Source organism: Camelus bactrianus, chromosome 17 (assembly GCF_048773025.1).
Source record: "Camelus bactrianus isolate YW-2024 breed Bactrian camel chromosome 17, ASM4877302v1, whole genome shotgun sequence".
Taxonomy (NCBI): Eukaryota; Metazoa; Chordata; class Mammalia; order Artiodactyla; family Camelidae; genus Camelus; species Camelus bactrianus.
Genome location: NC_133555.1, coordinates 27,830,597 through 27,853,114, shown reverse-complemented (window position 1 = coordinate 27,853,114; position 22,518 = coordinate 27,830,597). Strand labels below are relative to the sequence as shown.

The following is a 22,518-nucleotide window of genomic DNA, read 5'->3' as shown; positions in this document are numbered from 1 at the left end:
AGAAAGGGTTAAAGCTGCACAAAGTGTATTAGGAGAAGGTTTTCTGGAGGAGGTGATTCAAAAACTAAGCCCTGAAGAGCTAGTATAAATATTCAGGCAGACAAATGCTTTCCAGTGAAGGAAACTGCAGGGAGCAATTATGAAATTTATTTTTCACTAAACTGAAAAAATATAATACAGTCATGGAAAGGCAAGCAGTTCAACATGACAACCTGAAATAATGAAAGGTTTTGGACAAGAACAATATGCAACTCCTAAGGAACCCCTTTCTCTACTGTCTAGGTCTACTAAAACATTGAGTAGCATTTTACAAATGAAAGGAGTAAAGGGCATCTAATAATATATATACTGACATTAGTTAATATACCTTATATATTTGGATTTAAATATGATTAGATGATTAATAGACTAATAAAAATATAAATCTAAAGAAGTTATATGATTAGTAGACCTGTTCAATTGTAAGGAAAGTAAAATTAGCAAAAATTTAAATTATTTTAAACTAGCAACAATATGATCATCAAACAATGTAACACAGAGTAAAACTTAAGTCAGTTGCCAAAAATATGTATGAATAAGGCAGACCAAAAAGGGAAAGAGAATGCAGAAAGAGAAGCAGAAATCCACTAGAGAGAAATCCCCTATTTTATAGTTCAGTGTTAGGTTCAAGTCTTACAGATGAGCTCAGTGTCTTTTTCTTCTTATTTATCCCCACAGCCCAGCAGTGTCAGGTACCTAGGAAATTCTCAGTAACTGCTGAATTGAACTGAACTATCCTTACAACAGTCTTTGGTAGCTGGTACCTAAATTAGTTTTAATTTTCACTAAATCGGAGGGGAAAGCACAGGAAGTTGGGCTATATTTCCTTTTGTATGGAAAAAATTTTAAGTACAAGTAGTTTCAAGATATTTTATTAAGTATTTGCTCAAATACAATGCTATTTGTAGAGGCCCAGTTACTTGGCTTTACTTTTAGAGACCAGTATGGTTATGATATATCAAGAGGAGGAATAGCATGGTGTTCAAAGTATGCATATTCTAGGACCAGACTGTCAGGGTCCAAACCCCAACTCTGTGACCTTCGGCAAGTTACTTAACTTCTTTGCATCTCAGTTTACTTATCTATAAATAGAGATAACAACAGTATCCATGTTATAGGGCTATAAGAAGTATAGGTAAAACAATAAAAACAATGCTTAGAATAAACACTGTAAGCATTATATAACATTTACTATCATGATTACTTTGTAAATCGTTTTCCTAATTGAATTTGAAGATGGTGTTTTGCCCATGAACAACCTACGTAATAAAACTTTTTATGAGAATACAAACACTAATTATTCATTCACATTCCAAAGAAGGATTATTTAGTAGTATGCTACTTACACTAACTGATTAATTGTCTTCTGCTGCTCCTTGGATCTTCTGTAACTCAGCAGCTTACTCTGTGTTGGTGTGTCAACACCTATGTCTTCAGGGGGACGGACAATGGGCGGTAACTTCAAGTTCAGAGCCTCCTTTTCTGCTGCAATGGCAGCTTTGTTTGGATCTGACATCTTGATCCCTTAAAGATGAAAATACTCTATATTCTAAAAAATAAAGAAAGAAATAAAGAGAGAGAAAAGAAAGAAAGAAAATACTCTATACTCTGAGGAGAAAAAATCCATAAAGCCATTATTGTAAAAGCTAGCCTCAATATATTCATAACATATCTTACACATCAATACCAAAAATTCTAGGCCTCTTTAGATCTTCCTTCTGAGAATGGCAGTTGAGATAAATGAGTAGGGATTCCTGTTAGATCTCCACCACTCATTGCTATGAAGAAATGAAGCCAGTCACTTCCCAGTGAGTGAAGGCTTCAGTTTCCTCATGGGTGAAATTAAGGAATCTTGGATCGGATGCTCTCTAGACACTCTTACAGTTCTAAAATTGAAGGTTCAAATTTTTCTCTAAGATGCAACTCACAAAAACAAAATCCAGTTGTTGAGGTATAATTCCTCTCCCCCAAAAAACTGACACTTTACATCATTAATATTTTCAAACATCAATATAGTATGTTAGTTTTGCTGCCTTTCTGAAAAGCCATATTATGGTCAAGCAAAAATAGGCATACTAAATGCATAATAAACCTAAAATTTCATATAAATACTGAACAATTAACTGTCACATCGACTGCATTTGCTGCGGATGCCCACACAATTTGGAGATTCCCGCCTTGAAGAAGAAACTAACTCTGCTGGCACCCAATTCATAATCTCCTGGCCCGAGAGAGGGGTGAAGAGAAAAAGCTCAGGCCAAGGAAGTACCTGTCCGATTATTTTCAGTTTCCCAGCTGCTCACATTAAGAGGGAAACGTTCAGTGAACTTCTCCAGTGGTGAAAGGAAGGAGAAAATGAGGGGTGAAACACCCGGAACCCTACCGACTCCTGCCGAGCTGGGCGGTCAGCTGCCGAGCAGAAACAAAGTTGTCGCCATGGAAACTGTCGCGGTCGCTGCGGAAAGACTGGGTAAATGTTGCCTGGAGAAGCAGTTGCTGAAGCTGCAACAGATTAGGATTACCTGTCACAACAATAATTCATTACTTAAATAAGTGGCGGTTGAGATTCTTTCCCCAACTACTTTCCCTTGGAAGGGGCAGGGAATCAGGATCTTTAAATTGTGGAAAACTGCAAGACTGGAAATTTGGATCTGCTGGAAAACAGATTTATGTAAATACTCGCTCTCAAAGCAGGGTCAAGTCTTCAAGTGTCCCTATAACGACTTCCCTGTAAATATTAAAACTAATCAGAAGTACAATTTGTCTTGTTTCTTGATGTGGTTATTTGTTTAGAGAGCACTTTTCCTTCAAGAAACTCTTGGCAAAAAAAAAGGTTAAGTTGTGTAAATTTTGTAAGTATGCATGGAGAGAGAAATGTGAAACTTTGCTATTTAAGGCTGCATAATGGATACTCCATCTAAAAGATAAAAGCTTTCTCAAATGCCATGTTCATAAATAAAATTGGGGGATGAATAAATCCTGGTGGTGTAATGATGGGTATATTCATTCAACAAATATTTGAGCATCTTCTATGTGCCCATCAGTATGTAAAGAATTTTTTTAATGAGAATACAGCCTACACTATTGTGTCTGACACACAGTAGGTCCTCTAAAAAATGTCATCTGGGTGACTAAATGAACAAATTGAACATCCTTGCAGCTTGTAATAACAAACCATCTGTCTGGAGAAAACGAAACACTTGTGTGGTTTTTTGACACATCAATTTGGTTAGGCTAAACTACAAGGACTGAAAGGAGGACAGCAGTCTTTTATGTCATGCACACCTTCTCCCAGTTATTCAATCAAACACAAATCTAGGACTGCTATGAAGAGATTTTCCAGATGTAATTCAAGTCCCCTGGTAAATTGATGTTAATGGAGGGAAATATTATTTGTGAGGGACTAACTCAATCAGTGGAAGTCCTTTTAAATAGAAAGTTTGGGAATGCCCTGAGTCAGACACCAAACAGCAGCTAGGTCTACAATTGCTCTCCCCTCTGTGGCTCTTCCCTTCCTAACAGCCTGCCCCTACAGATCTTGGACCTGCTTAACCAGCCTCCACAGTTGCATAAGTCAATTCCCTATAATGAAGTGTACATATATACATATATACGGATGCATACATATAGGGGATATGTATAATCTACTGGTTCTGCTTCCTTCATTAACCTAATACAATGTACATCTTTTTTACAGTTTTTATAGGTATAATGTACATACTATAGAATTCACCATTTCAAAGTATACAGTTCAATGAATTTTTAGTAAATTTATACAGTTGTGTAACCATTACCAAGATCCAGTTCTAAAACATCTCCATCACTGCAAAAAGTTCCCCTGAGCTCATATGCAGTCTAACCCTACTCCTACCTCCAGCCCTAGGCAACCACTGATTTGCTTTTAGTCCCTATAGGCTTACAATTACTGAAAATTTCATATAAATGGAATCATATAGAGTTTTTTATGTCTGCTTCTTTCAGTTAATGATGTGTTTGAGGTTCAGCCATTTGTAGTATGTAACAGAAGTTCATTTCTTTTTGTTGATAAATAGTCTTCCATTACATGAATATATCACATTTGTTTTATTTATTCACTAGTTGATGGACATACGGATGGCCTCCAGTTTGGGGTTATTATGAATAATACTGCAATGAACATTCAGGTACAATTCTTTGGATAAACATACATTACATGGTGGGAACTGCTGGGATGAATGATAAGTCTGTTTAACCTTCTAAGAAACTGTCAAACTGTTTTCCAGTGGCTAGAAGATTTTACATTCCTTCAAGCAAAATAGAAGGGTTCCAATTTCTCCACATCCTTGCCAAGACTTGGTATTGCCTATCTTTTTTATTACAGCTATTCTAATGGGCATATAGTGGTATCTCATTGCGGCTTTACTTTGCGTTTCTCTAAATACAAATAACAATGAATATCTTTTCATGTGCTTATTATCTATTAACATATCTTCTTTTTTGATAACTGTCTATTTAAATCTTTTATCCACTTTTAAGTTGGATTATTCAGCTTTCTATCACTGCACTGTAAAAGTTCTTTATATTCTGGGATTTCTGGTCAAGATGGCAGAGTAGTAGGACCATGAGCTCTTCTCTCTTCACAACTACAACAAAACCACAACTGACTGCTAAACAACCATTGAAAAAAAAGACTGGAACCTAGCAAAAAAGATCTTCAACTGGAAACATAAAGAAGGAACCACAGCAGGACAGTAGGAGGGGATGTGCTCGTGATATAATCAGGCCCTATACCCCCAGGGTGGGCGGCCCACAAGCTGAAGAATCATTAAGTTGCAGAGGCCTCCCACAGGAGTGAGAGTTCTGAGCCCCACATGAGGCTCCTCAGCCCAGGGTTCTGACATTGGGAGGAGGAGACCCCAGAATATCTGGTTTTGAAGGCCAGCAAGTCTGAGCTCCAGGAGCCCCACAAGACTGGGGGAAACAGAGACTTTACTCTCTTGGGAAGCGCACACAGAATCTTGCTCATACTGGGTCCAAGGGCACAGGCAGTGATCTCATAGGAACCTGGGCCAGACCTGCCTGCTGGTTTTGGAGGGTCTCCAGGGGAGGTAGGGGGTGGCTGTGGCTCATCCAGTGGACATAAAAGCTGGTGGCCAAACAACATACTGGGTGGGAACACAGCCCCACCCATCAGCAGACATCCTAAGCCACAATCTCTAGACATGTCCTTAGACAGGGTCCTACCCACTAGAAGACTAGGACCAAGCTCCACCCAGCAGTGGGCAGGCACCAATTCCTCCTGCCAGGAAACCTGCATAAGCCTCATGTTCAGTGCAACATTAATTACAACAGCTGAGACATTGAAACAACCTAAATGAAAGTGTCCATTCATGGATAAATGAATAAAGAAAATGTGAGATACATATAGATATGATATAGTTGTAAATATAAATATAGATATATAGTGGAATAGTATTCAACCATAAAAAAGAAGGAAATCCTGCCATTTGTGACAACACGGATGGACCTTGAGGGCATTACGCTAAGTGAAATAAGTCAAAGACAAATACTGTATGATCTCCATTATATATGGAATCTAAAAAAAATTTAATCCATAGATACAGAAAACAGACTGTTGGGAAGAATTGCAGGAAATGTGTGATAGTGTTCAAAAAGGTAAAAACTTCCAGTTATAACATAAACAAGTTCCAAGGATGTAATGTACAGCATGATGACTACAGCTAACAATACTGAATTGTATATATGAAAGTTGCTAAATCTTAAAAGTTCTCATCACAAGAAAAGAAAATTGTTAACTGTGTGAGGTAAAGGATATTAACTAAACTTACTGTGGGAATCATTTGGCAATACACACATATATCAAATATGTTGTACATCTTGGCTAATACAATGTTATATGTCAATTATATCTCAATAAAACTGGAAAAAAAATTAATTTTAAAAGAAATAATTTTTAAAAAGAGGTTGGTCCCTTAAATAAAAAGCAAATGGAAATTATTAAAATTTGAATGTATGAGGAAGTAGATTACCCTGAAGTGCTATCAGCAGGTACTACTCAAAATTTCTGAGTGCTATAGCTTCATGTTGACTTTAAATTAGAAAAGATAGAGGTACATTAGTGATCTATGCTGTTAACTGCCAGTGTTACTAACCAAACAATGGTAATTATAAGAAATTAATCTTCACACACTAATCTCTGCAGATATATGTATAAGTAACAAGAATAACTCCATCAACTCTTAACTTTTGCTTAGTGAAAGTTAGCTTGTGTTTCTTGGTATGAACTGAGAATGGATGAATAAAATTATTTCTATTAGCCGCTTCTCCTTTTGGTATCAGGGAAAGTGTATTATTGGTTCAGACTTACAATCTCAAATTTTAATTATATAATTATAATGAATATAATTTATATATATAATTATGCTACAATTTAGCCTCATAAAATATAGCTTCAAATATACAATTTATTTTGTCTTATTTTCAAGTCTGTTGAGTTCAAATTAAACTTTCTATGAGAAGTTGTGACACTTTTGGAACAACCACAGACACTTTCTCTTGAAAAAACTGACAAAAGATAGTGAAAAGAGAAGGGTACTGAACCAGGGGTACATTACATTTCCATTTGTGTAAAAAAAGTGGGGGGAGGGCTATAAATTCATAAATGTTTGTGTATGCATAGGAGTCAAGGGTGGGAAGATTACTTTTCTTCACTATGAATATGTTTTACTCTCTAAAAAAAATTTAAATATATATATTAAAAAACCTAAAAGAAAGTACATTTCAAGGCATCTGTCTCAAAACCAGGATTAAGACTCTGCTAGAGTTAAATCAGCTTACTTGAAAGAAAGTCATTTTCTCACAGGGCTTTTATCTTTCTTTAAGTAGGCTGACTTAAAATTGATTGAGTTCTGCAAAGTTACATGAATGAAAATGCTGTGCATAAGAAAAATGCCATAGCAAAAATTATGTTTGCTAATGTGACACTATAAACTGGAGTGCTGAACCTTATTTTCTTCCTTTCTTAGGTCAGTCAATTGACATAATGTAATGATTTTTATCCCTACACTGTAGCCACAGATTACATATATATATGTCATCAGCATGCAGTCGGCTTGTTAAATGTTCACTGTGTAGGGAGAGTGGAGGACAGGAATATAAATTTCAAATGACTGCAAAATTCATCCTTTAGGGGGAGGGTATAGCCCAAGTGGTAGAGCGCAAACTTAGCATGTTGGAGGACCTGAGTTCAATCCCCAGTACCTCCTCTAAAAATAAATAAACCTAAATACCACCCCCACCACCAAATCATCCTTCTTTTAGAAAAGGCTTATTTTCCTCATTGTAAGCCAGGGGGAAAGGTATGGCTTCTTATTAAATACCCAATAAACAGTACAGTTGTAGGATAAGGGAGAGTGAACACAAATAAATCATTTGTCGCGAGAAGCCACTTCTCAATTTGTTCTTTGAATCTTAGGGGTCTTTTTTTCCTTCAGTTAATCACAAAATATTAATTACACTTAACACAAAAGCACTCTTTCTTGAAATACGTTCTTCACTTTTCTTTGTTTTCAAAGAAGCAACACTTTTCATTTCCTCTTACCCACTGGCTATTCTGTATCCTGTCATTCATTCAGCAATGTCTGGCCTTGAGCAGGTAACACTCTCTCTGGACCTCACATCTGTACAAGACATTTTTAGCAGTCTTCGCTCACTAAATGGGAGTTATTATATATCGTTAGTTGTTATTAACTACCACAAAGGTTCCGCTCCGCGCTCGGCGCTGGCTGGCCTGAGGCGAACCCACCACACCTCAGAAGAGGGCAAGCAGCGTCAGGAATCTTGTGAAGAGGAACTGAACAACACTTTCACGCCCGAACCCAAGCTAGCAAACTGGGTGGAGTTCCCTACGAACTCGCGCAGGGCACCCAAAGCGGCGCGAGAAAGCAGGTGGCTAGAATCCAGGCAAGGGGCAGGCCTCTTTCGGGGAAGCGAAACCCTTGACACTGCCTCAGCCACTTCCGGTTTGAGCGCACCTACTCTTCCTCCCGCTAACTGCATTTTCGTTAAAACCATGTAGTCTAATATTTCCCTCTGGAACTTCTATATTTTCTACTTTCTTCACTTTTCCCGCCTGATTACTTGAGTTGAATATAAAAATTAAGCTGGGAGGGATTACAGACAGACATGGCTATGGGAAAAAGGAGCAGGTGACGGGCCTGACGAAAGTGCACGCTGGAGTACCGTGCACCCTCTCCTCGCCGGCCGGAAGTTGCCGGACTCAATGGGTCCCGGAACCGGCGGCTGCTGCTTCTCTGTCTCTACCTGACGCTAAGCGGCCGTTCTGCTGCCGGTCTCGTCAGCCTCTGGGCCACCAGGTTCATGTGGAGGCTCCCAGGCGCCCGCGCCGCGCTTCGTGGGGTCCGCACGGCGGTGGAGCGGCACAGTCGGGCCGAGGCGGCAACTGAGACCGCGGCGGGCGCGATGGAGCGCGCTGTAGTGCGCTGTGTGCCCTCGGAGCCTAAGCTAAGCCTGTCGTTCGCGTTGGCTGACGGCAGCCACAAGAACATGCAGCGCGACCAGAGCGAGCCGCTGGGTCGGGCTCTCAACCGGATCGCTACCAATGCCCTCAAAGGCCACGCTAAGGCAGCTGCCGTCAAGAAGAGCAAAAAGAACCGGCCAAACGCAAGTGGTGGCGGGGCCTGTGCGGGGCCTGGGCCCGAGCCGGCTGCGGCCAGCGAACCTGTGGTGAAGCTGTACTACCGGGAGGAGGCAGTGGCTGAAGACGTGCTCAATGTGGACGCCTGGCAGGACGGTGCTGTGCTGCAGATCGGGGATGTCAAGTACAAGGTGGAACGCAACCCGCCAGCCTTCACTGAGCTGCAGTTGCCACGCTACATCATGGCCGGCTTCCCAGTGTGCCCCAAGCTCGGCGTCGAGTTTGGGGATCCTACCGGCTCCCTCTTCCGCTGGTACAAGGAAACCAAACCCAGAACAGCGGAGCCAGAGAGCGGAGGCCCCTCGTCATTGTCTCGCACTTCGCCTTCTCACGGTTGGACTGAGACTGGTGTGGACGAGCGCGTCTACACCCCGTCCAATGGTGACATCGGGCTACGGCTCAAGCTTCATTGCACCCCAGGCAATGGGCAGCGCTTCGGCCCAAGCCGGGAGTTGGAAAGTGTGTGTCCAGTGGAGGCCGGGCCCGGCACCTGCACCTTTGACCACCGGCATCTCTACACCAAGAAGGTAACGGACGACTCTCTCATCCGCACTGTCTCTTACAACATCCTGGCCGACACCTACGCCCAGACTGAGTTCTCGCGGACAGTCCTGTACCCGTACTGTGCCCCTTACGCCCTGGAACTCGACTACCGCCAGAACCTTATCCAAAAGGAACTAACGGGCTACAACGCCGACCTCATCTGTTTACAGGAAGTTGACCGCAACGTGTTTACAGACAGCTTGGTGCCAGCCCTCGAGGCCTTTGGGTTGGAGGGCGTGTTTCGAATCAAGCAGCACGAAGGCCTGGCCACTTTCTACCGAAAGTCTAAGTTCAGCCTCCTTAGCCAGCATGACATTGCTTTTCATGAAGCCCTGCAGTCCGACCCACTTCACAAAGAACTGCTGGAGAAACTAGTTCTGTACCCATCAGCGCAAGAGAGGGTGTTCCAGAGATCTTCTGTCCTTCAGGTAAAGTAAATCCGCCAGTCTCCTTACATACTCGTCCATTTTTAGGGCCCTGGAAGGGGAGCGGCGGGGGGTTGGACGGATGGTGCTTATAATTGAGACGAAAACAGTTCAGATTTTACTGAAATGTGTTTGCTCTTGCATCTTCAGCACATAGTTTATCCTTCTTTCCTTCCTTATTAATTCATCCATTTATTGAGCAAATAATTCTTGAGTACCTGTAGTGCACCAGACAAAATACAGGCTGCCTTGAAGAAGACAAACAGGAACTTTTCATAGTGCTTACAATTTAGTGTGTTTAGCTAAATACAAGAAAAATAGTAATAGCTAATATTTTCTTACTACTTGCCAAGCACTATTATGACACATTTTAAAGAAAATTTAGGTGGCTGGCATGCTTTACAAAGTGCTACATAAATATTCGCTATTATTTGAATTTTGGCTCATAGTAATCCTTCTGTTCCCATTTTATAGATAATATTCTAAAACTCTGTCCAGAATTTTTAGGTAATTGGTTTTGTTCATACTAAGAATAATAGCAACCATTTTTTGAGCACCTACTGTGCTTCATGCACCTCTGAGTAAGCTCATCTGAGTCCACACAATTGCCCTCCTTGAGGTAAATACTGTCCGTTTTTTACTAATGATGAAGCTGATTTAGGGGGGAAAAAAAACGTGTGGACTCTCTGCAGGTCACACTGCTGTAAATGGTAGTTAGTATTCAAACCTAGCCTGACTCCAAACCCTGCACTCACCCACTCAAAACCAGTCTGCAACCTTAGCGTTATCACCTAAAATGTATTCTTTTCATGCTACCTCTATATGTTAGACTATTATTAAAGTGTGTTACACCAAGTCCTATTCATGTATATTCTAAAAATTAAAAGTTAAATTTAATAATTTCGATCATATGTCATCAGTAGGGAAGGATATGGAATAAAATGTCAATCTGTCATACAGTCTTAAAAAAAAATTCAGATGGGCAAATAGCAACTGAACTCTGGCACTTTATTTTAGGTTTCTGTTCTTCAGTCTACAAAGGACTCTTCTAAAAAGATATGTGTTGCCAATACCCATCTCTACTGGCATCCTAAAGGTAGGTTTATTGGTTTTCACAAGTGAATTGAACATGGTAGCTTAAGGTCAGTAAAGCTGTTTTACACAAATACATCTTTTTTTCTTGCAGTTTTTTAGAGAAATATTTGACATAGTGCTGTACAAGATTAAGGTGTACAGCATAATGACTTGATGTATATATATTGCAAAACGATTAGTGTAAGTTTAATTAACATCTATCACCTCATATAAATACCAAAAAAAAGATTTTCCTTGTGATGAGAACTTCTGGGATTTACCCTCTTAGCACCTTTCAAATATACTACACAGCAGTGTTAACTATAGTCATGTTGTGCGTTACATCCCCAGTACTGTTATTCATCTTACAACTGGAGGTTTTAACTTCTGACCACCTTCATGCAACTCCTCCCCACCACACAAATATGCATCTTGAATCTCACCCAAATAGTGTAGTGAGTTTTAAAATTTCTATCTTTCTTCTTTTCTTAACTTAAAGGCAACTTTAAAATGTACTTAACATTAGATAAACAAGGACCTGCCGTATAGCACAGGGAACTATACTCAGTATCTTATAATAACCTATAATGGAAAAGAATCTGAAAAAGAAAGAATACATGTGTATAGGTATATATGTTTTTTTTCTTAAAGTACTTAACATTAATGCTTTTTATATTCTTAGGTGGGTACATTCGTCTCATTCAAATGGCAGTAGCCTTGGCTCACATTAGGCATGTCTCATGTGATCTGTATCCTGGCATACCAGTTATATTTTGTGGGGACTTTAATAGTACTCCATCAACAGGAATGTATCATTTTGTCATCAATGGCAACATTCCAGAGGATCATGAAGACTGGACTTCCAATGGGGAAGAGGAACGGTGCAACATGTCTCTTACCCATTTCTTCAAACTGAAAAGTGCTTGTGGTGAACCTGCTTACACAAATTACGTTGGTGGCTTTCATGGATGTCTGGATTATGTTTTCATTGACTTAAATGCTTTAGAGGTTGAACAGGTGATTCCATTACCTAGTCATGAAGAAGTTACCACCCACCAAGCCTTACCTAGTGTTTCCCATCCCTCTGATCACATAGCACTTGTATGTGATTTAAAATGGAAGTAGGTTTGTGTTTAATGGAATTTGTCTGCTTTAGTTGGAAATTTAATATGAATCAAAGCTTATGTGTAACTTTCAAAGAGGAAAACAAGACACCAAGGTAAAATATTCTTATCCTACTAGTTATGTTCCAGTGTCTTTATTACATGACTGTTCATAATGTTTGCATAGTATAGTTCCTCTACCCTTTTTTACTACCCCTGGAGGAAAAACAAATATTATTTATAACTAGCACGAAGAACACTGAACTATTGTGTACATTTTATAAGTTTTTTTTAGCTAGTAACTAAGAATTGTTTAAAACAAATCATTTGAATGATACTATAATTTTCATATCATAACACACATTTCAAATTAAATCAGTATATATAATTAGGGGGAAGTGCATACCAGTTAAGGTGAGAGGCCTAAGTTCTGACACATGGAAGGAATAACATTAGAGTCTACCTCTACCTCAATTTAGTTAGCAATTTAATACAACTTTAAATTTGTTTTAACAAAAGATTAAAATATACCATCATCAATTGCTATTGCTTGCCATCTTTCATTTTTCAATTAACATAAGATATTTTCATTCTCTTATTTTTAGAATTTTAACTTTTAGTGTATGGTACAAATGGAGATATTTATATTCTCATTCTTATTGCAGCTCATTTTAACTTTGGGGATGCAAGCACAGTTTAGTTTTCCAACTGACTAGTAACACAGTTAACTTGATCCTGTTGTCTTTGATATTCTTACCCATGAAAAATGTTCATAAATCAACAGGGTATTTTGATCATATGATATTAGAGAATACAGCACAATGCATCATTTTATGAGAAACTGCCTACTGATACGGGCTTGAAATTTTGGATGAATCATGGAGGATTTCTATGCTAGAAGTATTTTTGAAATTGTTGGTTTTTCTAAACAGGAGAAAGGGGAGTAACAGTTTTTGAGCATCTCTGGAATAAACTTTTTATAGACTTGAGCATTATAGTTTGAGTTACAGGAAAACATTGTATATATAATTTATATACTGTAAGAAAAAAATTAAATATGAAGCCAAACTCCTTTTAAAATTAGAAATTGTAGTTTTACTGACTAGTTCGTAGCCTAGGATGGTAACCCAGCTTTTCTAACTTAATAATCACCATACCTTATTTGTAATACTTTAGCTGTTGGCTTCTTGATGTTCAGGATAACCATGTTACCTCTTCTTTCTGCATTTAATTTCTAGCTTAGATATTAAAAACCCACCTACTTCAAGAAGAACTCTGATTTTCCACATTCATGAGAGCTTTTGTTCCAGTTTCTTTAATCTCTGAGCTTGACGCCACAAGAACTTTCCTCTTTTGTTAAAGTAGTCTGTACTTTCATATTCTGCTCACTATCCAATATAGTTTACTCTTAGTTTAGTAATTTTAAGAATGAGAGGGTTTTACCTGCACTTTAGATTGAACCTGGAAGTATATTAAAGTACTTGAAGGAAAAAATTAAGGTGGCAGTTTCTTGAGATTTTTGTTTAGAAAAAACTATGAGTGAAAAATTGATGCTACCAAATTTTGCCTTCCTAAATAGTATTTTGAGAGCATTTTAACATCATTTTACAAATATATAAATAATAGATTAAAGCCAGAATCTGATTCTTTTGCAATCTTTTTTTCCTTTTAAAAATTTGGCTTTGGTCTGCTTTCAAACATATTGACAGGATTTTTACAATATCTTGAGAAAAAACAAAAAGCAGAGAAACATAAAAGAAAAAATAACAAGACAGCCTCATGCCCGTGAAAAATACACACTTCCTATATTAACACCTTGGCTAGCTAGATTAGAGTTCTGGTCAGAAAAACTCTATAAACACTTATCAAACATTCCACATCCTGGTTCATTAAATTTGGTATTTGTTGACTAAACAATGTGATCAGATTGTATATAGGCACTTCAGAATATTAGAATATAGAATACTCTTGTGAAGTGCCATATACTCTGGTCAAGTCTCTAGTATACAGATATGTTCATATTAGTCCAAAGGTAGGGAACACTAAGAAAATTGCATAAATAATATACCCAAATTGCCTTGTATATGTTAGAATAACGTGTTATTCAGAAATATTTAAGAGTTTTAAAAACATCTTTGTGATGGAATTTTTCTATTACATCTGGATTTTTTAGTACATTTAATAAAGTATGGAAAGTCTAGCAACTTTGGTGAACCACATTTTATGATGTTACAGGTTCTTGCTATAGGAGTTAACATTTCAAAATTTTATATTATTGATTATAAATTACGAAGAGTATTTAGAACACATTATCCTGTTATTACACAGTTCCCACTACAGATACACACCCTAGTAGTTCATATTTCACTAGCAAATAATTTCTGGCTATAATGTGATGTTACTTAAAATTCTGGAAACTAAAGTCAGTTGTTTCTAATTTTCAAGAATTTTACTGGGTGATGACTATTTTCAATTTCCTTAAGAAACTTCACTCAAAACAAATGGAATCATTCATCTCTATCTTCCGTCCATTTTCTGTTGGTCCAAGGTTTTATATAATACAATCCATTTTACCCAGTAACTCACTTTAATGTTATCCTAGAGTGTTGCTAATGTACATCTTCTTAATATATTGATGTATTCCTAGTTGTCATTTTTGCTAGTTTCATCTCATTTGTGTTCTTTCATAGTTGAAAATGGTTCAGCAGGGAATTGGATAGGCTTTATTTAGCTGGCTTTCTTATACTAGAAGAGTATACATAATTTTAAAATAATTTACTGTGTATAAACTTTATTTTCCCTGTGGAATAGTTTGGAGAAATAGTGTTACCTATCCAGGGTAAAATCATTTAGAAATATAGCTGGCCTTCCTCCCAAAACAGGGTTAAGTATGGTATTTTGGATATCTTAAGCCAAAGTTTTCTGCTGTGGCTGTAGAATTTTTAAGTACTGTAAATAATGGAATGATGTTACCCCTTTCATTATCCTTTTATTACATACCTAAAGAAGATGGCTTTTTGCATCCTGGCTTGTGTCCTTTTTCTTTATCCTAAATGAGAGTCCCATGATGCTTTGGTCCTTCAATCCAAAATTGATCTTTTTCTTTTTGTCATTGCATGTCAAATCAATTGACAAGGACTGGCCTAAAAAAGAAACCCCATGATCATCAGCAGTCACTCCCCAATCCTCCCTCCCATCAGCTCCTGGCAACCACTTACCTAGCTCCTGGCAACCACTTACCTACTTTTTGTCTCTATGGCTTTGCCTATTCCAGACATTTCACATGATGGGATAATAGTTATGTAGTCTTTTTTCACTGGCTTCACTTTGTATGTTTTTAAGATTCTTCCATGTTGTAATATTTATCAGTACTCCATTCCTTTTTATAATGAATATTCCATTCTATGGACATAGCACATTTATCTATCTGTTGATGGACATGTGGATTCTTCCACTACTTGGCTTCTATGAATAATGCTATACATTTGTGTTCAAGTGTTTGGACATGTTTTCATTTCTCTTGGGCATATATCTAGGAGTGGAATTGCTAGATCATTTGGCAAATGTCTAACTTTGAGAAACTACAGACTTTTTTTTTTTTTTTTTTTTTTTTTGGTGGTGGTGGTGGTGGGGAGGTAATTAGGTTTATTTCCTTTTTCTTTTTCTTTTTTTTTTTTGATGGAGGTACTGGGGATTGAACCCAGGACCTCATGCATGCTAAGCAACCATTCTACCAATTCAGCCATACCCCACCCCCATGTAACTACAGACTATTATCCGAGGCAGTTGCACTATTTTGCATTCTCAAAAAGCAATGTATGGTGGTTCCAATTTCTCTACATCATCACCAACAGTTTATCTTTTTTATTACAGCTATCCTAGTGTGAAGTGGCATCTCACTGTGGTTTTGATCTGCATTTCCCTGATGGCTAATGATGCTGTGCATCTTTGTGCTTACTATCTGTATATCTTTGGAACCCAAATTAAGTTTAAAATTGAGTTTTCTATTGTTGAGCACCCTTTCTTTTTTTTTAAAAGAACCATCATACCTCACCTCTTTAAAGCTATCCAGAAAGGCAGACCTTGCTCAGTCTGTGCTTAATACATCCCTATTAGTTGAATGACACTCAACCCAGCCTAAAAAGAGAACTCCTGCCATCAAAGTACTGGTCATTTGCTGAGAGCCAGCTCCCTGCCTGCAGATGGCAGTGTTAAGCCCCACAACACCAGGTGTGTACTTACATGCCCATTAAAGTTGAAAACATACCATGAGAACAGTGCAGAAATCCTCAACAAGGTCAAAAGACTCCACTGCCCTCTAAAACACAGGACCTTGCAGGCATCTACTACTTCATACAGCTGCCTTAATTATTCCTTACCTGAGTCCAGATGATTACTTTTGCTATTGATTTCTCATTATCTTTTTCACTAGAATATAAACCACTTAAACATTTTACATAGTTTGTGGAAATAACTGTTAAGATAAAGGGCAATTTGTCCAAAAGTAACACACAGTAAGAAACAAAAGCAGCCAAGTAACTGAACAGTAGTGGTAACTTCAAGTTAGGCACCTGAATACAGTATCACAATGTATATGCTAAAAGAAATTTATCAAGTATATGCTTGAGTTTAAATAATTCTCAGGAGTAAATTTTACAGCCAAGTCCTAATCAATTCCATGTTTATATTAATGTAGTCTTTAAAGTAAAATATTTAGATTACCTTAAAGAGATTAAGAATGTAAAGCTAGTATTTCACTCCTAACATTTTTCTTAAAATTAAACTAATATGGGGGCAGGGGTAATACCTCAGTGGAGAGCACATGCATGTTACATACACAAGGTCCTAGGTTCAATCCCCAGCACCTCCAATAAAAAAAAATTAAGCTAATATAAGCAAATGTCCTTTAGGAAGAGTTGTTGACGTACCAAAAGTATCCTAACACTAAGTCTGCATCTTTGGGAAAGGTAAACTGTTGAGAGTAAGTTATTTCTGATCACTTTCTCAGAATGCAATCTTATATACAGATAGTCAGACTCTAATAAAACTGATTAATTTTTCCCTATACCAGATCTTCAGATAATGTACTTGGGGAATATACTTAGCATTTGCTCTTTATTACTCAAATCTACATTTTCATATTAATTCTACCGAAGTTAGTAACTAATACATTACTGAAACATCCAACATGCCACCAGGAAGCATAAGCACATTTCCAGTTAAGTCAGAGGTCACTTTCATCTCCATGACCGAGAACCAGAAAATCCACATTTCAGGTTGATCCAAGACTTCTGGTTTCTGGTCCGGCATGTAAGATGCTTGGAAGTTGCCATTTTATCCTAACAAGAAGTAAAAAACGGAACAAAATGGAAAAAAAAATCAACTATTCTTAGATCCTTAAAAGATGTCACAGGGCAAATTGGTGCCCTCACTGGTGAGGACAGAATCACAACTTACAGGAGCAGAAACCTCTGCAGGAACAAGTGCCAGGGTAAGGAAACCTGAACTGTAACAGAAATTCCCAGAGAGGCTCAGTGTGGACAACTGAGTTTAAAATTCTAGGGAACCCAGTAATTAGTAGGCCCCCACACTTGTGAATTTTATCTCCTAGATATATATCAGCTTCTCGCAGTGAATAATGGAGGAAAATCCCTTCATGCTTCTGGTAGGGGGAGAGGAAAAGGAAACATTTTCAAATATGCCAGGGCATCCTGTTCTTAAAAAAAAGTTCTGCCCTTAGGAGAAACTAACCTAATTTACAGGGGTCTTATCAGAGCCTAACCAACCAGTGAGAAAGGAAATATCCAACTCCAGCCCACTCCAGCCATTCTGCCCCACTTTAGGGGAAGGAAAAAAAAAAAAAAAGAGAAGCATTTGTAAAATTCAGTCTAGAGGCACAGGCTCACTAAGACTGAGGCCTAATCAGACTATAGGATGCTTCCCATATCCCCACAACTTGTGACATTACTAAAGGCCTAGTTATACAGTTTCTTTTACCTAGTACATTATGTCCAGTGATCAAGAAAAAATTACAAGACATACTAAAAATCAAAAAAGCCAGTTTGATGAGAGAGGAAGCATCAAAACAAGACTCAGATATGGCAGGGATGATAGAGATTATCAGATCAGGAATTTAAAACAACTATAATTAGTATCTTAAGGGCTCTAATGGATAAAGTAGACAATATACAAGAATAGATAAGCAATGTTGGCAGAGATGGAAATTCTACCAAAAATTCAAAAAGAAATGCTAGAGATCAAAAACACTGTAATAAACACTGCCTTCAGTGGGCTTATTAATAAACTGGACATGGCTAAGGAAAGAATCTCTAGTTTAAGGATATCTCAACAGAAACCTCTAAAACTGAAATGCAAAGAGAAAAAGACAAGGGTGGGGGTGGGCAGAAATCTAAGAACTATAAGACAACTACAAACAGAATAACACACACATAATAGGAATATCAGAAGACGTACAGGAAAAACATGTGAAACAGTAATGACTGACAATTTCTTCAAGTTAATGTCAGACACCAGGAAAAGCAGGTGACACCAAGCAGGATAAATGCCAAAAACTTACACCTAGGCATATCATTTTCAAACTACAGAAAATCAAAGATTAAAAAATCCTGAAAGAAGTCAGAGGGAAAAAACACCTTACCTATAGAGGAACAGAGAGGTAAGAATTACATCCGACTTCCCAGAAACCATACAAGCAAGAGAGTGGAGTGAAATATTTACGATGTTGAGAGAAAGCACACCCACTGACCTAGAAGTCTATACCCTGCAAAATTATCTTTCAAAAGTGAAAGAGAAACAGACTCAAACAAAAGTTGAGGGAATTTGTTGCCAGCAGAACTGTCCTTGCAAGAAATGGTAAAACAAGTTCTTTAGAGAGAATGAAAATGATACAAGTCAGAAACTGCGATCTACACATAGTAAGGAACAGCAAAGAAGAAAATTTTAATTGATCTAACAGACAACAGTTTGTTTAAAAGATAACAGCAACACTGTAACTATGCATGCTTCTGTATTTACATGCTTCTGAATAAGTAAAATGAATGACTGCAATGATATAAGGAACTGGAGGGAAGAATTAGTATTATTTTGTTATTATAAAGTACTCAATACTACAATGAAGGGTATATTGTCATTTGAAAGTGAACTTGGATTAGTTGTAAATGTATATCACAAACTTTAGGGCAACCACTAAAAAGTTTTTTTTTTTAATTCTAACAAATGCTAAGAAAGAGAGAAAAAAAGAAAACACAATCATATATAAAGCTCAGTTAAAACCAAAAAGGCAGGAAAAAAGTGGAAGACAAAAACAGGAAGAACAGGGGCAAGCTTAATTTAAAAAATAGGAAAAGAAACTAACAAAAAAAGAAAGTTTAAAAAAAAAAAAAGAACAAGGGCAACAATTATAAAAGGTAGAAACATGGTAAATATAAATCCAGCTATGTCAATGATCACTTCAAACATCAACGGTCTAAATGCAACACGTGTAAGACAGATTGTCAGATGGATCAAAAAACAAGACCTGTATGTTGTCTAATTTTAAGTGTAAATATAAAGACATATAGTGATTAAAAATAAATGGATAACAAGAGAATGAGAAGCCAAACCCCAAACCTGAAGAAAATATTTCTGAAAGACACATCTGATAAAGGACTGTTATTCAAAATATACAAAAAACTTTCCAAACTCAACAGCAGGGGGGCGGGTATAGCTCAGTGGTAGACTGTGAGCTTAGCATGTATACGAGGCCCTGGGTTCAATCCCCAGTACCTCCATCAAAAAAAATTTTTTAAATAATAAATAAACCTGATTACCTCCCCTCTCAAAAAAGCCTTAGTAAGAAAATCCAAGTTAAAAATTGGGCCAAAGAACTAAATCTCACGAAGAAGTTATCAGGAAGAAGGGCATTCCATAAAGATAAAGAGGTCAATTCTCCAAGAACACATAACAATTGTAAACAATAGAGCATCAAACTACATGAGGTGAGGCAAAACTGACATAATCACAGAGAAGTAAGTAATCTACTATAGTTGGAGACTTCAACACTCCATGAGAATGGACTGATCCAACATACAGAAAATCAGTAAGGGCATAGTTGACATCAGCACCACCACCAATCAACTGGATATAATTAACATCTGTAGACTACTTCACCCAAAAGCAACAGAATATGCATTCTTTTCAAGCTCACACAGAACACTGACCAGGATGGACCATGTTCTGGGCCATATAACACACCTTAACAAATTAAAAAAAAAAAAAAAAAAAAAAAAAAAAGAACCATACAGTATCTACTCTCAGACCACAATAAAATTATACAAGAAATTAGTAATAGAAAGATAGCTGTAAAATCCCCCAATACTTAGAGATTAAACAACATACTTCTAAATAATACATGGGGCAAAGAAATCTTAGAGAAACTTTAAAACATTTCAAACTAAATGAAAATTAAAATAAAACCTATTAAAAATTGTGAAATGCAGTGAAAGAAGGGCTTGTTAAGTAAATTTAAAGCACTGAATTCATATATTATAAAAGATCTAAAATCAATCATCTTAGCTTCCACGTTAGGAAACCAGAAAAATAATCAACTTGAATCCAAAGCAACCAGAAGAAAAAAATAAGAACAGAAATCAATAAAATTAAAAACAAGAAATCAAGAGAAAGTCAACTAAACCAAAACCTAGTTCTGTGAAAAGATTAATAAAATTGGTAAATCTCTAGCCAGATTAAGGATACAAATTACCAATATCAGAAATGAAAATGGGGACATCACTACAGATCCCATGGCCTTTAAGAGATGGTTTGATCCCAGTGAATGATCTGGAAGTAATTCTGCACATTTGCTAATGAAAACTAGAAGCCTTAGTGAATGAGACACTGATACCCTGGAAAGTTAAACATTTCACCTAAGTTTTATTTTCAATAAAGAATGTAAATGGTGGGGGGAACCTAAGAAACATAAATATGTAACAAAACATCAAGATTATCACAGAAAGCCAACTGAATAAAGACAAAAGATAATGAGGAATATTATAGACAAAAAAAAAAAAAACCACAAAACACTTATTGGACAGAGAACAGATAACGGTTCTATCAACTCTGATGCTGCTAGTCAGCCTTTAAGGGAACCACAATTCCTCTTCAATTTCTGTTAACATACTTAACAATCGACAGAATACTTTTTCATCCAGGGGTATAATCAACTGTTCTGCACAACAAGGGAGGTCACAGAGACCTCTTACTGATCGATCAACACTAAGCTTAACATTTGTGTAAACGGTAAACAATGAATCTACACTGCCAAGAATTTCAGAAAATACTGATCATGTCAGTATCTTAGGACAGTGATAGTGATAAAAGTTTGCATTGTTTGCAAAGAATGTTACAACACAGGGAACACCACTATCTCTTAATTCAGACTTTTTCTCATTTATACTCACTTATACTTGAAAAAAAAATGTAACTTCTCAATTAAAAAAAAACAAAAATAACCTACCACCACGAGGACTGAAGAAAGACTAATTTCTTGATGGAAAAAGCATGCCAAGTTGCCAATACAATTTTCCTTTAAGAAAAAAAAAGCAATCTTACAAATCTTTTAAGTCATTTTTAGTGAAAATTAGGCAATTTCAGCTTCTTAATGCAATCATTTCCAATAATGGTAGTATGAGGTGCCATATGTTGAAAATAAGATAACATGGACTCTTTATTCCTTCTTCAGAGTTCATGAAAGCATCTTTGACTTACTTGGTTTAGTTTTTTAAATTAATACAACAGTGGTAAATTTAACTATGATCCTAACACTGAACCTACTGAAGTTTTACATCCCCTAGTTGAACCCTATAAAACCACACATACTATACTATATATCCTTAGTTTTATCCAACAAGAAATAAGACCTTTCTTATTTGAAGAATTCATCCAGTGGGCTAGAAAAGTTGCACTTACATCAATTGGCACAAGTTAAGAACACACTTTACCCCAATTACCTGTTTGACAATCACCAACCACTTATTCTAATTTCCTTTCACTTGCTCCAGTATTTTTTTTTACAATTCAAAAATGTACATTATTTTACAAGTATGTATTTGGTTTTCAAAATAAGACTGCAATCCATAAATTTATCTGAATCTATACAAACCATTAATAACCATAAAAACGCCAGGTTTATAAAATACACAAAACATTATAGATAAAAACTAAGTTATTCATAACATCACCAAATTGAGTTCTTAATAACTTAATAGATGTAATTCATGAGGCATATACCTTTATTGCCTATAACAAAGAATTAGTTACATGCAGCATCCTGCAGAAGCTAGAAAGAAAAGTGAAGCAAAAAAGTGCTTGTGAACTTTGTTCTCTTACATAGGGGAGCTGCATCACTAACAGCCTATGTACTCTGCCATGTAAACGGTATGAATTTGTTTTTAAACTCATGTTAGCTGTGAAACAAACACCTGTATACATGCTTTGGGGGCAGTTTATTTTATTACAGCTTTTTACTCTAGGTCTGACTTTAGAAATGTACAGCATCAATAGTATTTTATCAAAGAAAACTAAATTTTTGAAGTGGCTCCACACTCTGTTATACATGATA

The 22,518-nt window shown here is 36.9% G+C and overlaps 2 protein-coding genes across 2 annotated transcripts in view; one reads left to right on the top strand and one right to left on the bottom strand.

The window, feature by feature from the left end:
- The window catches only part of DNAH12 (dynein axonemal heavy chain 12), a 151,018-nt gene extending 142,792 nt beyond the window's left edge, over positions 1-8,226 (bottom strand). Inside the window, exons 1-3 of the mRNA XM_074344618.1 lie at positions 7,640-8,226; positions 2,423-2,561; positions 1,386-1,588 (exon numbers count right to left, since the gene is read on the bottom strand). Coding sequence (XP_074200719.1) covers positions 1,386-1,555 — 170 coding nt within the window. The 5' untranslated portion in view covers positions 1,556-1,588; positions 2,423-2,561; positions 7,640-8,226. The remainder of the gene's footprint in view (positions 1-1,385; positions 1,589-2,422; positions 2,562-7,639) is intronic.
- Positions 8,227-8,288: 62 nt separating this feature from the next.
- On the top strand, positions 8,289-14,922 carry PDE12 (phosphodiesterase 12). Its single transcript, XM_010968332.3, has 3 exons — positions 8,289-9,726; positions 10,741-10,819; positions 11,480-14,922. The coding sequence occupies exons 1-3, from the start codon at positions 8,419-8,421 to the stop codon at positions 11,920-11,922; spliced, it is 1,830 nt and encodes a 609-aa protein (XP_010966634.2). The 5' UTR covers positions 8,289-8,418; the 3' UTR covers positions 11,923-14,922.
- Positions 14,923-22,518: the final 7,596 nt, after the last annotated feature.

What these genes read in the sequence shown, in the direction of transcription:
- PDE12 (XM_010968332.3), top strand. Translation starts at nt 8,419, where the DNA reads ATGTGGAGGCTCCCAGGCGCCCGCGCCGCGCTTCGTGGGGTCCGCACG. An exon ending in AGAGATCTTCTGTCCTTCAG is followed by an intron (nt 9,727 to 10,740) that starts GTAAAGTAAATC and finishes ACTTTATTTTAG; the next exon opens with GTTTCTGTTCTTCAGTCTAC. An exon ending in TCTCTACTGGCATCCTAAAG is followed by an intron (nt 10,820 to 11,479) that starts GTAGGTTTATTG and finishes TTATATTCTTAG; the next exon opens with GTGGGTACATTCGTCTCATT.